This window comes from Lagopus leucura, unplaced genomic scaffold (assembly GCF_019238085.1).
Source record: "Lagopus leucura isolate 7727_CA_CO unplaced genomic scaffold, USGS_WTPT01 Super-Scaffold_100001, whole genome shotgun sequence".
NCBI lineage: Eukaryota > Metazoa > Chordata > Aves > Galliformes > Phasianidae > Lagopus > Lagopus leucura.
In genome coordinates, this window is record NW_024962262.1 from 4310020 (window position 1) to 4324308 (window position 14289).

At 44.1% G+C, this 14289-nt stretch overlaps 1 protein-coding gene across 6 annotated transcripts; it reads right to left on the bottom strand.

Annotated features, from left to right (window-relative positions):
- Positions 1-508: 508 nt before the first annotated feature.
- Positions 509-9081, bottom strand: RNF6 (ring finger protein 6). 6 transcript variants are annotated; one of them, XM_042867758.1, is made up of 4 exons: positions 9069-9081; positions 5636-5841; positions 4175-4282; positions 509-3358 (listed from the first exon to the last, which is right to left on the bottom strand). In XM_042867758.1, exons 2-4 carry the CDS (start codon positions 5826-5828, stop codon positions 1620-1622), a joined length of 2040 nt encoding a protein of 679 aa, XP_042723692.1. In that variant the 5' UTR covers positions 5829-5841; positions 9069-9081; the 3' UTR covers positions 509-1619. The 6 variants fall into 6 exon arrangements, with proteins under 6 accessions (XP_042723692.1, XP_042723693.1, XP_042723688.1 ...); XM_042867759.1 differs by lacking the exon at positions 9069-9081 and adding an exon at positions 8817-8856 and having other exon boundaries at positions 5636-5837; XM_042867754.1 differs by lacking the exon at positions 9069-9081 and adding an exon at positions 8817-8831.
- Positions 9082-14289: the final 5208 nt, after the last annotated feature.

Genomic DNA, 14289 nt, shown 5'->3' on the forward strand with positions numbered 1-14289 from the left:
CTCTTAGGAATAAAAAAGAAGCATCCCAAATGTATGGAACTTTTGACACAAGGTTTTCATGAGCAAACCTGAAAAAAGATACCCAACAGCCTCACGCAGGATTGTATCATTTCCCCTCCAGGTTTGCCTAACCAAGTGTTTTAATTGAAACACATCCTGTCAAGGCAGTCCATAATCAGAAAAAGTGCAACTTTATTCACTAAGTATTCTTCCAACTACTCAACATACGCACGTACGTGTTTCATGACTCTGCCTTTCTCTGCAGATGGAGATGTACATTCCTCAGAGAAAGATGAGCTTTTCTAACATTCAGCACACTTCCAAAAGCCTCAAGAGTGCTTTGTCTCGATTTTTCTTTTAACCTACCACAGCAGCTAACACATACTGTGGAAACACAAGTACACATCTGGGGGAAATGAAAGGGAAAAAAACCTGAGAATCAACAGTAAGTCTTCTTACCGACGTACAGGATACAATTCAAAAGCAACCCACACAAGGCCTCAGTTATTTGTTTTGCAACTTTATTTCTTTATAAGTTACTGGTATAAAGTTTAATATCTAATAGTACAATAATTTGGGGACTTCAAAGGAAGCTTACTTGTCCTTTTTAGTGTCTTTTGCCATTTGCTCCTCAGATATGTTTCAAGAGGACTAGTAACATATGTACCTTAAAATTCTGTACAAAAACACTTCAAGCCTTTGTTTTTCTGAGTAGGATGCACAAAACATGCATATTGTTGACAATATAATGATTAAGGAATTATTTCCCTCCTTAAACTAAGGCAGTTAAAAAAAACAAACATGAATATTGAGTAATTTGGAAAAGTAAAAAGGCTTTCTCAATGCTCATTTACTCCTTGAGCAAACATGTTCATTAAGACACACTCTTGGAATTGTCATCAACGTGACGGCTGTCTGTACTGAAGAGACAGCGATTGTCAGAGACAGCTTTTAATTATGCGCATTTTTATCACTAATCCATCCTTTTGAACATGAACTTGTCAGCATTAAGCATTGTGTAAAACCACATGCAAAAATTGCCATAAGAATTTTAAATAGAACCAAATTGGCAAGTTTTTGGAAAGGATATCTGAATGTTAAAAAAAATATATTGTATATTAAAATGAGCACTTCAAGTAACTTAAATACTTTTAGCAAACATATCCAGCAAGAGACTCTGTAAAAGAAATTGTTCTTAGAACAAAAAGCTAATGAATGGCTATTTAGACACTAATTTTTCAACACAGTGGTAGGTCTGTGTGAAACAATTTGTAATCTAAATAAAGTGAGTCCATTACGCTGTTAAAAAAAAACATAGGAGAAGCAGGACCGATTAACTATTGCATTTCTCTATTTACAAAAGTGCTTAGCATAACAAAATTACCTAAAAAAATATAAACTTTACCGATATCATTTGGTTCTATGTGTACTCCTAGATCTGCACTTGGAGAAAAATAGTTATTTACATTGCTAGATTTAGACAAGTTTCCTATTATTTTTAAAGAAACCTAACAAAATTCCCCACACAAATGGACCCCTATGCAAGTCAATTCATTTGCTCTGGCTCATCATAAACAGAGCAGAAGTAGATCTTTAAATATTGAGTAGTACAAATGATTTTAGCCGTTGTCTGTGGCATCGGACCCCAATACGGGCTGCCGACAAATTGGGCAAGTGGAATTTTCAGAAAGCCAGCGATCTATACAATGAATATGAAACTCATGCATACAAGGTAACTGCCTTAGCTTATTTCCCGTTACATATTCATTAATGCAAACACTGCATGTTTTACTTATTTCCTCCTCAGCGTGGAGATCCCCATAATTCCGAGTAGAAAGATTGTCAATCTGCTCTTTGGTTAAACCTCTTAAACGCTCGTCTTCATCGTCTTCATTCAGCAGGAAGAAGTGGGCAAGCCGAAGGATGGGCAGAGTTCCATTTTCCACCAGGCTGTTAGCGTCTTGAGACTGTCTGTTATCCTGGTTCTCATTACTGCGACCATAGTGTTGTGTATCATCACTCCGTCTGTTTCTTTCACTGTCGTCTTCTACTGCGTGCCCATTCCGAGGAGAAACCTCACTGGGATCACTGCTATTGTTTACTGAGCTTGAGTTATTCTGCTCTGCCTGTACATCTGGTAAGTGATGAGCACCTCTTTGCATTTCTGAGTTAGATTCAGTTTCCATTAAAGAACTCAGTTCTCCAAAACCTGTCATAATTTGTCTAAGGATTGACCGAAGAGCCACTGATGAAGGCTCGCCAAGCCCAGTTTCTGAAATCCGACGCAGAGGGATCCGTATGGTGCTAACGTAGGTTCGAATACCCGCACGTTCTGAGCGCGATATCGTCCTCCGAAATCCTCCAGTGTCACTTTCAAAAGTAACTGTGTTTTCTGCCATTCCTACTCTAGAACGAGTTCTGCTAGCAATACTGTCCCGATCTCTGTTTTCTCCAGGACGAATTCTTCTCACTTGAAGATCTAGAGTAATTGTTGGATGCCTTCTAACAGCGGCTACTGGCCTACTAGATTCCTCCTCTTCTGAAGTTAATCCCGTGGATGGGGCTGCAGAGGAAGGCTGAGACGTTTGAGTGTTATTTCTTGCTTGCTCTTCAGCAGGCTGCTGAGGATGTTGTGCTGTTTGTCTTCTACCTCTACTAGCTTGCTGTGTACTTCTATTCTGCCTCTGCCCAAGTTCCCTAGAATAAGCAGTCTCACCTTGCCTCTGCAGTGGAGAGCGGCTTCGACTACTCAAAGTAGACCTCAACCGCAGAATTTCCAGTCTTTGGTTTGAATTCACCCGAACGTTAGCTCTAGATCTACTGCGTCTTGTGACTCTTGTAGAAGTACCTCTTTCTGGCATTTCTCTTTGTTCACCAGCAGTTGTAGAACTATGACGTGTAGTATTTGTTTGGTGAAGGCCAGTCAATTCCCTCGTTCTACTCCTGAGCCTCCCTGAGATTGGAAGAGAGGCTGCTTCAGAGCTTTGCACTACAGAGCTTCTTAAAGACCTGGTTCTTGCAGTGCTTGCAGCCTGGCTGTTCGCTTCTCTTGTCGTCCTGCTTCTTGTTCGTGTGGTTACTGGACTGACAGCTCTTTGATGTCTTCTTTCTAAATACATTCTGCTACGATCTATGCCCACATATTCTTCACCAGTGGTTTCAAAATTGTTATGCTCGTGATTTATGTTGATTTCAAGACTAAATCGAAATTCCCCACTGTTTGGATTTGTCCGACTCACAGCTCTCCAGGTTTGGTTCCCACTCTGTCCACTGCGAGTGGCATTTCCTGTGCGACGAAACGTGTTCAGCCATTCAAGCAAAGAATCACCATTTGAGTTTTCTGCAAGAACATCAGAATCTGAGAGAAATAAAAATTGCAAGCATCCATACAATTGCATTCTTAGCACACTATGATGCGTTCCAAATCCTCTATGCTTGCTTAGCTCTGACTTCCTAAGAGTTAAGGTAGCAGGACAGCTACCTCTCCCTGATAACGTAATTTTGCTGAAAATATGCTGTATGTAGAAACATCAACAAAACTGTTAAGCTTAAGCTGGAATTTTGATCTTACCAGCAGGTACAAATAAATTAATATATCTACACAGCCTTTTCTGAGAAAGCGCTCAGAGACAGCCCAAAAGTAGTTCAATTTGTCCAATATCCGTCTCTCACTTAAGCTATTGATTTCAGAGTAACTTTGTCAACTAATTTTGATAAAGTGAGAAAAGCTAAGACAGATGTTATCCTTTCAGAAAAGGAACTGGCCAAATGAGCCAATACTGGTGAGGAAGTGATGAGCATAAATAGTATCAACCTCACTGTTACAACAAACAGAAATAAGATAACAGAAACAAAACAGAAGAAAGGTTAACTGTTTACCAGTTGACTTCTTTTCTTCTCTAACTTCTCTAATGTATACTAAAACATCTTAAGAATTAAAATAATTTTTTTTGCGCTCCTAGACTCATTAACAAAAGGAAATCAGAAGAAGAGAAGAAACTTAGTGTCTCCCATTAAAATCTTTCATAAGAATTTATTTTAAGTTAATTTTATATCATTAGGAAATTTCTTACTTGAGAACATTTCAGAGGCAGAGTGAAAAAAAGACTTTTGATCAGCATTTCTCTTAAATATCTGTATGTACCATACATGCATATGAAGAAAGAATATTTACCTCCAGCAGTTCTACCTTCACCTTCTCTGTTTTCCAGATCAGACTGTGACGCCAGACGCTCCTTAGCCCCTTCCAAACGTTGCTGCAACTCTTCTGCTGTTATTTCCCCTGAAATAGTTTACATATCGATCGTGCTGTTATCGGCTCAACACAGCCATGCAGAAATAATATTTTCCATCTTGAAGAAAAAATCTTAAGAAAGGAGGTAAATTTAAATTTAAAAGCAAGGAGCATTAGGGTGAAATTGGAAGACAAGTAAGCAGATAACAAGAAGTAGTTACTAGGGAGGGGTGGATACTGAATGAGTATCAAGTGCGTGCTTACTTTAAACAAACAACCAGAAGCCCAAAGTACTGCCACAGATAGATACCATAGAATCATAGATTGGCTTGAGTTGGAAGGGACCCTGTAAGAAGCTGGAACAATTTCTGGCTCAAAGCTTGTTCAGCAGCACACATCCAGGGCATAATTTGCTGGACAAGCTTTTGGGGTTAATGGTTACCATAAGCACAGCAGCAAGAGAAACATATGCAACCAGGAGAAACCTTTTCAGCTGTTGCTTCTATTGGGCATTCAAGCTGACTTGTGGGGATCATCTCAGAGGAGAGGACCACCATGCAGTCAGTGTGCATACCTAGCAGCTCACTGTGAGACAATCACGTGATCTACTGCCCACTACCCAGCAGGAAGGGCAAGTACAGTGGACGTGCTGTTTCAACTACTGTCTCCCCTCACTAACAAAGCAGAAGCACCCATGGCAACTGCCGTTGCCCCAGCAAACCAAACAGAAGTGCTCCTGACAATCAGCTGCTGCCCCTGGCAACCAAAAGGACACTATGGAGAGGACAAAAACCAAAAGAGTTCCAAGGAAGAACGGGTACCACCTTGGCAGAACTGCAGCGCTGCAGCTCACACAGACGTCGCTGACTGACTTGCAGCTTCCCTATGGGCCAACAAGACGCCGCTGGATCCCTGGTGGTGACTGTTCCTGCTTTGTTAACCATTTGCTAGGATTTCTCTCTTTACTACTGCTAACTTCCCCATCTCATCTGCATTCCTTGTAGCACACCTCATTACCAGCCTCCTCCTGAACATAGAACCACTGACCACAACTGTCTGGCTACAGCCATCCAAGCAATTCCTTATACACTAAACAGTCCACCCTTCAAATCCAATTTAGAGATAAGGATGTGGAGGAGGATCATATCAAAGACCTTGCAGAAGTCCAGGTAGGTGACATCAGTTGCCAGATTACTTTAGCATTAATTATCTGGGTTTGAATACTACCAGTATTCAGATAACTTTTTTTTTTTTTTTCAAGCTTCAGCATCGATTTAAGTTAGCTTTTATTGACTATCATTAATTTTAAATAGAAATCCACATCTCTAGTAAATGTGGAGCCTGACAACAGCAGCGTTACCTCACAGTACAACTTTTCTGCTGAAGGTACCCACATCTTACCAGGAGTGCCAAGCAGGTTGTGGTCTCTCATCAACCTGTAGTCGTCTTCATTGAGTTCATTGATGAACTGGTAATAGGCTTCCTCCCTGCTGAGGCGCTCCAGCTGTCGCTGTCTCTCATCTTCACCATGACCATGCTCTCGTGAAGATGCCTGTTCATTGCCATTCCCTGCACGGTGCCGAGAGCGATCCATGATGCCAGGCTGCCTTATGCAAAATTGGAAGGTTAGACTGTACAATAATTATGGTAAGATTTTATCTAGTTTATGGTAAGACGTTCCCACCATTTTCATTTAAATTAGTTTATTAATAAATAGCTAAGGGTGATTAAGATGAACCAAACTCTATGTTATTTGCCAAGTCAGTTCACCAGTGTTGTTCATTGTACAAGTGTTTTGCTTTTAACTTGTACAAAAATAGCTCGAAGTCCCTTTTTTCTCCTGGAAAAGACGTTGCAGTTGGTACACCAACTTTAAAATACAATAGCAATGAAAGGTTTATTTTTTGCTGTGTAAGGACAGCATTGAAAATTAAAGGAATAACACGAATCACCTTTCCCCAGTGAAATAAAGCAGCAGTGTGTAGTACTTCAGAAGCTAAATATCACTGAAAACATTGTTCTGTAATTACCCAGCGTAGACTTCCAAAAAAACAGTTACTGCTTTGGAGAACTCTTGAAATGTTTACTGATAGGCACATGACAGCATTATCTCAGTCCATACCACCACTCCCACAGTACGAAGCCTACAGATACATTTTTGGTGGAAGTTATCCTTTTGACTTTCTGACACAAGTTTTACATCTTCCTTGCAATCTCTAGTCCAAGCTAACAAAAGAATGAATCTCCCTTTTCTTGGCCATACCTGTTTTTCAATACTCAGTTTTAAAGAAGAGAAAGCAGGGTGTCATCCTTTCAGTAGGGCTTCACATTTAACAAAAGCCATCTGTAATACTTGCTGTGGTAGACAACTGACAGAACAGATCACTTCTCTAATGAGATTACCAGGAATCGCCATGCAGCACTACTCTGTTTAATTGTGGAGAAGAAGTTATTGGATAAATACTTCTTTTTGAGGGGTCAATTCACCAACATGTCAATGCCTTCAAGTGTTAAATGGGGAAACACAGAACAGCATTCTCAGCACTCTCCCACTCGGTAATTAGTCTTCACAGAAAAGCTCACAAGCTGACAAGCAGACCAAATCAACATACATTCAATAAAGAGTAGATCTTAATCACTGCTGCCAACAGATATGAAGAGTCAGGAAATGTATTTGCCAACAGCAGACGCTGGCATACATTTAATATACCTTGCTTATGTTCTCTGTGGGATCCATTCTGATGCATCCTCGGTCTCCTCATTTTCCACCCCATCTGCTACTTTTCCCCCTTCACCACAGGTGACTGCACTTCCAAACATGCCAATCAATCTTGTCATTCAACTGCCTCCTGCATCAAATGCCGCATTTGGATGTATGTAATACTTCTCTTCTAGATGTTTAACTCATTTAACTTAAATTATATGAAATCTGAGTACCTCCCTCACAAGCCATTTTCTGTTCCCATAATGTTTGCATAGTCTGTTAATTTACTGTCACCTTCTGTGCTCAGCCTCACAATCTGCAGTTAAGTACTGACTTTTGTTTACCACAGTAGCTACGCCCAAATCAGGTCACTTCTCTTAACACATTTTAACACCAATTTCTCAGCCAGCTCTTCGTATCACTGCCCTGCCTTCCTCCAAACAAATGCAACTGTCCCCCCCTCTGCTCAAAACACGGTCAATAGCACTATCGCTATCCTGACAGCAGCAGCACTTGACTGCTGTCATGAAAATGCTTAATCCATGCTGCAGTAAGTACTAAAGAAAATGCCTCCGCCCCCAGCTGACTTAATACTTGAGGTAAGCAGCACACAGAAGACAACAAATAAAGTTTATTTAGTTTCACGTAAGGCTGCTGTTGAGATGAAAACCTAACAGTAAATGTTAGTGCCCGCCCTATAACTATGCTACGTTAACTGATTTCCTGGCTATATCACCATACTGCTGCAGAGAAACTCACACACAGATTCTTGAGATGAGAAGCCCATTGCACGTAGTCTCCTTCAACCTAAATTTAAACTGTTGTGTGAAAGAAGGATTCTTTGCTTTTCCTACTGCATTCATGCAAAATCTGGAATTCTACCACAAAAATACTGTTTTGTTGACAATGGGACAGTAGGGCAATTACTCACCCTCCTTAAGTGACTCACTTAGAAACCATAAGAAATGAGAAGCCTTTAGCTGTCCCATCTGTTTAACACAACTGCAAGGATGACAGCTACTAGCCATATTTGTTATCAAACACTACCAAAATGAAATACTTCGGCCCTTAAAATATTTCAAGGCGTTGAAAGCTGCAGGATTTTAACTACTAAGAAACAAAAATGTAAAATCCATTTACAGCTCTGGGTTACATTTCCGTTGCAAAGAAACAAGTGCCACAAGCCAGCAGCTTGTCCACATTTTCCAGCCCAAGACAAACTCCTTTCCTTCTTAGTTCACACCTATTCTGGCCCTTTCTCTAATATTTACGATCGTTTCTTCCTAAGCTGCATACACCGTGCGCTTTTAAGCTCTGGCCCCTCTCCACGCCTCCCTCCCCCGCAGGCCACGAGGTATGCGTTTTCCGATCGCCTACCACCTGACTGCAAGACGACAACTGAGTTTAGATGAGGAAACCTCGCGGAAAACGAGACCACTTAGGATTTCCGTCACATCTCAGCCTCCGGGCGAGATGATCTCACCGAACTTGAAAGAAAAAAAAAAAAAAAGAGGGAGAGAAACCACCAGACTCTGCGTGAGGAAGGGAGGGGGAAGCAGAGGCAGACAAAGGAAGCGCGGCACGGCGACGAGAGCCCCGCGGCCTCCCCCGCTCCCACGGCAGCGCGGCCCCGCGCCGCTCTCTGCGGCCCGGGCGCTGCGGGAGGCGCGGAGCCGCGCACCCCCCCCGGCCGGCCGGCCGACCCCGTTCCACAGCCCGCCGCCGGGCCGGGGCAGGCCGGGGGCAGCGATCGACACCTCTCCCGGCCAACCGCCCGCCCGGCCGCCGGCCGACCGCGACGCGGCGAGGTAGGCCGCGTCCGCGCCCCTTCCCCCCCCCCGGCTCTCCTCACGCTCCCCGGCCGGGCCCCGCACTAACCGCCACCGGCCGGATCGCCGCCTCCAGCGCCGCCCGCGCACCCGGCCGCCCCGCCCGCCGGGGAGCGGCATCACCCGCGGCGCGGAGCCGGGGAGGCGTCCGTGCCGCCGACCGCCGCGGTGCGGGCCGCCCGGAGAGGGGCCGGGAAGACCCGGGAGCCCGGCCCCGCCTGCCGCCCGCGGGACGGCCCGGCTCCCGGCCCCGCTCCGCTCTCCCCTTCCCTCCCGGCGGCGGGAGCGGAAAGACACCGACCCCTGAGCCGTGCGAGCGGGCGTCCCGGCCCCGATTGCGGTCCGGGCGGCCGCCGGGAGCCGCGAGCGCGAGTTCCGAGCGCGGCCCTCCGCCGAGCACCGCCCCCTCCCGCACATGCGCAGCCGCGGCGCGAGCGACCGTTGGGTCGCGCGCCGGACAAAGGCCGACGGCCGGGGCGCGCGCCAGGCGGCGGCCGCGCGCCAAGAAGTGCGGCGGCGCGCGGCCATTGTCGGCTCGGAGCCGTTACCGGTCTGCGGGGCGGCCGCGGCCGATCGGGGGCCAGGAGCTCGGGGAAAAAACGCCTCGCGTTCGCCCGGCTGTCCGCGGGCAGCCCGTGAGCTCCCTGCACGGCCCCGCGCCGCCTCTTTGTACGCGTCCGCACAAACGCTGATCTCCACGCTCCTAACTGCCGTCCTCGACACGTTCTCTCCCGTTAAACGCAGAAGGAAGTCTGCTCGGGTGTTGGCGTTTCGTTAGCCAGCCCGCTGTGGGTCACAACTCGCATCGCTGTCTCCAGGCGGGTGTGAGCCCTGACTGAGGGCGGATAGACTTTCACAGGCAGGATTTCGCCATGCATCCCTTCTTGGCACCGGAATATCCTCTCCGTTCCGGTAATCACTGCTGCACGTTGGCAAACCAGCGTAGGACTGCAGCTTCAGCTGCTCCTGGTGCTCCATATCTTATTCTTTACAAGAGCTGGCTTTTTTCCTGCTCTTCCCTTCCCGGGTTTGCTTTTTTGGATAGGATGATTGTATTTTCCATGTGACTCTGTGCCTTTCCTTTCTGCCTTTCTATTTCCTTCGCTTTTCTGCCATTGTCTCCCTTCACCTTTTCCATTTTCCGAAGAGAGCCTCCAAGAGCTCAGTTGCCGTTGCAGAAGCTGTGACTTCAGTCACTTTGTAGCATATAACTTTGCACACAAGCTCCAAATGCTATTACAAAGTTGTCGTGCACACTGCTGCTATGCTAACAACGTGCACAGGCTTTCTTTCCTATGCTGCTTCCATTGGTAGCTTCTATGCTAATCCAAGGGATGGAACACCTCCCTAGAGGACAGGCTGAGAACTGGGGCTGTTCAGCCTGGAGAAGAGGAAGCTATGGGGAGACCTGAGAGCGGCCTTTCAGTGTGTGAAGGGGGACTGTAAGAAAGAAGAGGTCAGAATCTCTGTGATTCTGTGATTCTGTGATCTCTAGCAGGGCGTGTTGCGATAGGACAAGGGGAAACAGTTTCAAACTACAAGAGATTTAGACTGGATGTAAGGAAGAGGTTTTTTTACAATAAGCATGATGCGCTGGCCCAGGTTGCCCAAAGAGGGGGTAGGTGCCCCATCACTGCGCAGGATCACAGTGGATGGGGGTCTGAGCAACCCAATGGATCTGTAGGTAACCCTGCTCACTGCAGGACAGTTGGACTAGATGGCCTTTAAGGGCTCCTTTCAACTCAAACGATTCTGTGATTCTACACAGGGCAGAAGCTGATGGGCTGTGACAGATGGAGCATTCCACACCTTGTATAAACTATTTGAATCAGCAGAACGGGAGACCTCAGTAAAATCACCTCATTCCTAGGATATCCAATTTGCTGATACTTCTGCTCAAATTTCCTCAGAGAAATAAAATATGGATATCCTGCAGTTGGTCTTGATGCAAAAACAAGTCCTCATGAATAAGGGAGGTGATAGGAAGGGCTGAGGGCAGTGTCCAGGAAGACACTTCTATTCCCTTCTTTACATACTGCACAATTTGTTTATACTTTTTGAGAAAGAAGTGTAAGGAAGAGTTACATTTAGGTTTCTTACTAGTTTATACTGGGGTTTTTTGTTTGTTTGTTTGTTTGTTTTGTGGGTTTTTTGTTTGTTTGTTTGTTTTTGCCAGTTCATGCTATCGATGTAGGGATGCAACAGGAAGGACATTTTTAGCACCGAGGCTATTCTGATGCTCAAGGCTACTCTTTTCTACTAGGTTTATTCAAGGGTTCAACCCTTGTTATGTTTCTCATCACACCATGAATGTTAGTGATTGCTTAAGTGTGCTTTGGCTTCCTTTGCCTGATATAACTAAAATATGTGTTTCCTGAAGACAGATTTCACTCTTGTAATAGGAGTCTGAGTATCTGCCTTGCATACAAAGTAATGCCCTGCTCCCTTGACAATTTCTTCATGGTTTCCTGTTGTCCTCTTCTGGCAGTCCTTTTCTCTCACACTCTGATGTTTAGTAATCACAGTCAAACTCAGCATCTTCTCTGGTATCAAGGCACACATGAGCTGCTCATCCAGAATAAGGTTATGCTATGTTTTGGGAAGATAGATAAATAAATCCATGTTTCTTTACTCAAAGCTTAGACTGAAACAGTCCTTTTTCTACGGTGCACAATTCTCTGTTCATTTCCTATTCATATTTATATTTCACAGAAGTGCAGTGTAAGTATTTGATTATTTTATGCTTTTTATGTTTATTTGATGCTCTTATTTGTGTTGTTGATACCGAAATAACAATAGTAAATCTTTCCTCTAACATTATTATTGTTGCAGCAGCAACTTTCCCACACATAAAATGCCTCTTTTAGGACGATAATAGAAGTAGCCTGTAGAGGGCAGCAAACCTCAGGAAACTGGTTTTAAGTTTCGTAAAGTAAGCTCTATAAACCTGGTTTCATTCAATTGTTCAGTCATTTAATTTCTTTAGAAAGTAACTTTATGCTATTATGTGTCGGGTTTTTTTTATATATAATCATGTTTTATATACAGCCAGGAGTGCACCCCTGCAGCAAGGAAAGCTAATGACACACATGTTGTTGGGAAGTGGTTTCCTCTTACTTGGTGCTTGATTGCCGTCACATGGAATACCGTGCTACCATGCTATGTCTGGGGGGTCTTCAGCAGAACAATATTCATACAGAAAATTATTGACAAACTGGAAGGAATTCAGCAGAGAGCACCAAGATGCACGGGCTGCACGCTTCTATGTGAGGCTGTGGGCACCTGGGCTTGTTCAGCTGGGAGAAGGGGCAGCCTGCCAGCACTCACAAGGAAGTTGCTGAGAAGACAGAGCCAAACTTTTTAGCCAAGTGCACAGTGGGAGGGCAGATGGTAGCCATGAATTTGATAGACGTTCGGCATCAAAATAAGGACAAGTGTTTTTATCCTGAGGACAGTCAAGAGGCTGTGGAATCTCCCTCAGTTTTTTTCTCAAGCAGCCTGAATTTAATAGCAATCCTGCTTTAAGCAGGATATTAAACTAACAAACCTCTTAAGGTCTCTTGCTATGATTCTTGCTGTTGAAATAACATATATCTCTAACATAGTTGTCAGTATTAGAGTTTATTTCCCTACGGAAGGGCTCTAAAAAAGTAGACATGTTTGTTCCTAGGCAGAATTTTGAAGTCAAGACTCTTGAGGACCAACACTCTGGCTTCTTCAGGGGCATAAAACAATCAGACAGATAGTGATGATGGTCATGTGTCTGGCAAACAGATGTTCTGCTAACACAGCTCTCTGGATCTGGATCCAAACTACGGGTGTATGTTTGTTGATGATTTGCACTCATGCCAGAATCTAAGACACCTTGTTAAGTGCATCACTGGTCTGATCAACTTTATAGCAAAGGGCAGCTGAGCACACAATAAAGAGTACTTAACTTTATATATCAATTTGTGGGAGTAGCACTTCAGCTTCTTAAATGCTGTCAGTATTCAGCTAACATAGCTGCATGTTATCAACTGCAAGGTTCCTAGGAAATGCTCACACTATGCAAGTATAATGGATTTTCTTTACACACAGGAAAGTTAAAAGAAGAGACCACAAACACCACATCATTCATTTGCATTCAGCTTTCACTGCTCTAAGCAGAAGATGTACAGGGTTTAGCAGGATTGGCTCTTTTTCACTCAGTACCAACCTGGGAACACCTAAGCTACAGAATATCACTCTGGGGAAATAAAGAAAAAAATTAGCCATTTCAGAGTGGCTATTCTGAAATGAAAAAGTCTCCAAATAGCCAAAATTTGTTCAAATTTGGCAAACTGGTAAATGGAGCAAGTGGATATTATGGTGACATGGGGATGTGTCGTGGTAACTATCTCCAACCCTCTGCACGTGATCAATGCTAACATGGCAGTGGTTGCTTTTCTGTGGAGATCTCTGATTTTCTTTAAAGGTGTGGCTGTAAAGAAAAAAATGTCTAAACTATGTGTGTGCTGGAAACATTAGAAACAACACAAGCTTGGGACAAGACATTGTAACACAAGCCAGAAATGCTAGGGAAAAAAAATTGAATAAAGTAGATGTTAAGAGTTGTTAAGAATATATTTTAAAATTGACTTCTGAGACAGCATGAAAGGAAAAAAGGCAAAAGAATAAGAAATAAGAAATGTTATCAATTTAAAGAGCCACTGTGGTACTTCAGGAAGAGCAGATCTCTGGCCATCTCTTTCTTTTTAAGAACAGATTCCTAAACTAACCTTTTCTTAAAATTATGTCATATTTTGACAGATTTTTTAAAATAAATCAGACAAGAGTGTATTTTTTCATGAAGCAGAATTAAAAGTTGGTCTTGAAATGTCCATGTTGGTTTCTTGTTGTTAAGAAGTTCAACTTGCGCTTCGTTTGAAATTTCTTATGACTTCAGAACCACCCATCTGAATCGATAAAACTGAATGCTGCCAACAATTGAAGTACTGGAAGCACAAACAGAGTGAAGAAGCAGAAAAAAAATCTACCAATTCTGGATGCTGCGCAATCCCAATGGTGGGAAAAGCTAAAGGAAGAAAGATCTGCAGAAAGACAGACTTCTGAACATTCCTAGAAAAGGAATAAAATCCTAAAAGAGAGGAAAAAGTTTTTTTCTGTTGTGGTTTTGACTTGTGAGGTTTTCTTTGTCAAAGCAAGGAATTCTTTCCATATGGTTTATGCAAAGGAGTCAAAGAGCACGAGTCTTCAGAAGGCCGTCTGGCTGCCGCATCCTTGTGTTTATTCGTGCACTCATTGTTCCTCCACACCCCACGGTGCCGCAGCTGGGACAGCCTAACCTCACCCATTACTGCCTCCCGGTAACAGCAGCTGCGTGAAGGAGACTGCAGATCCATCGCCCCTGTGAGAGTGCTGCACTGCGCACAGCCCGTCCAGCAGGGCTGCGCTCTGGGGCTGGCCAGTAGGAGCTGGGTGCTGGATGAGGCCGTGCCAGCTCGCTCTGCTCACAACGCCTGCCCAGTGCCCTTCCAGCG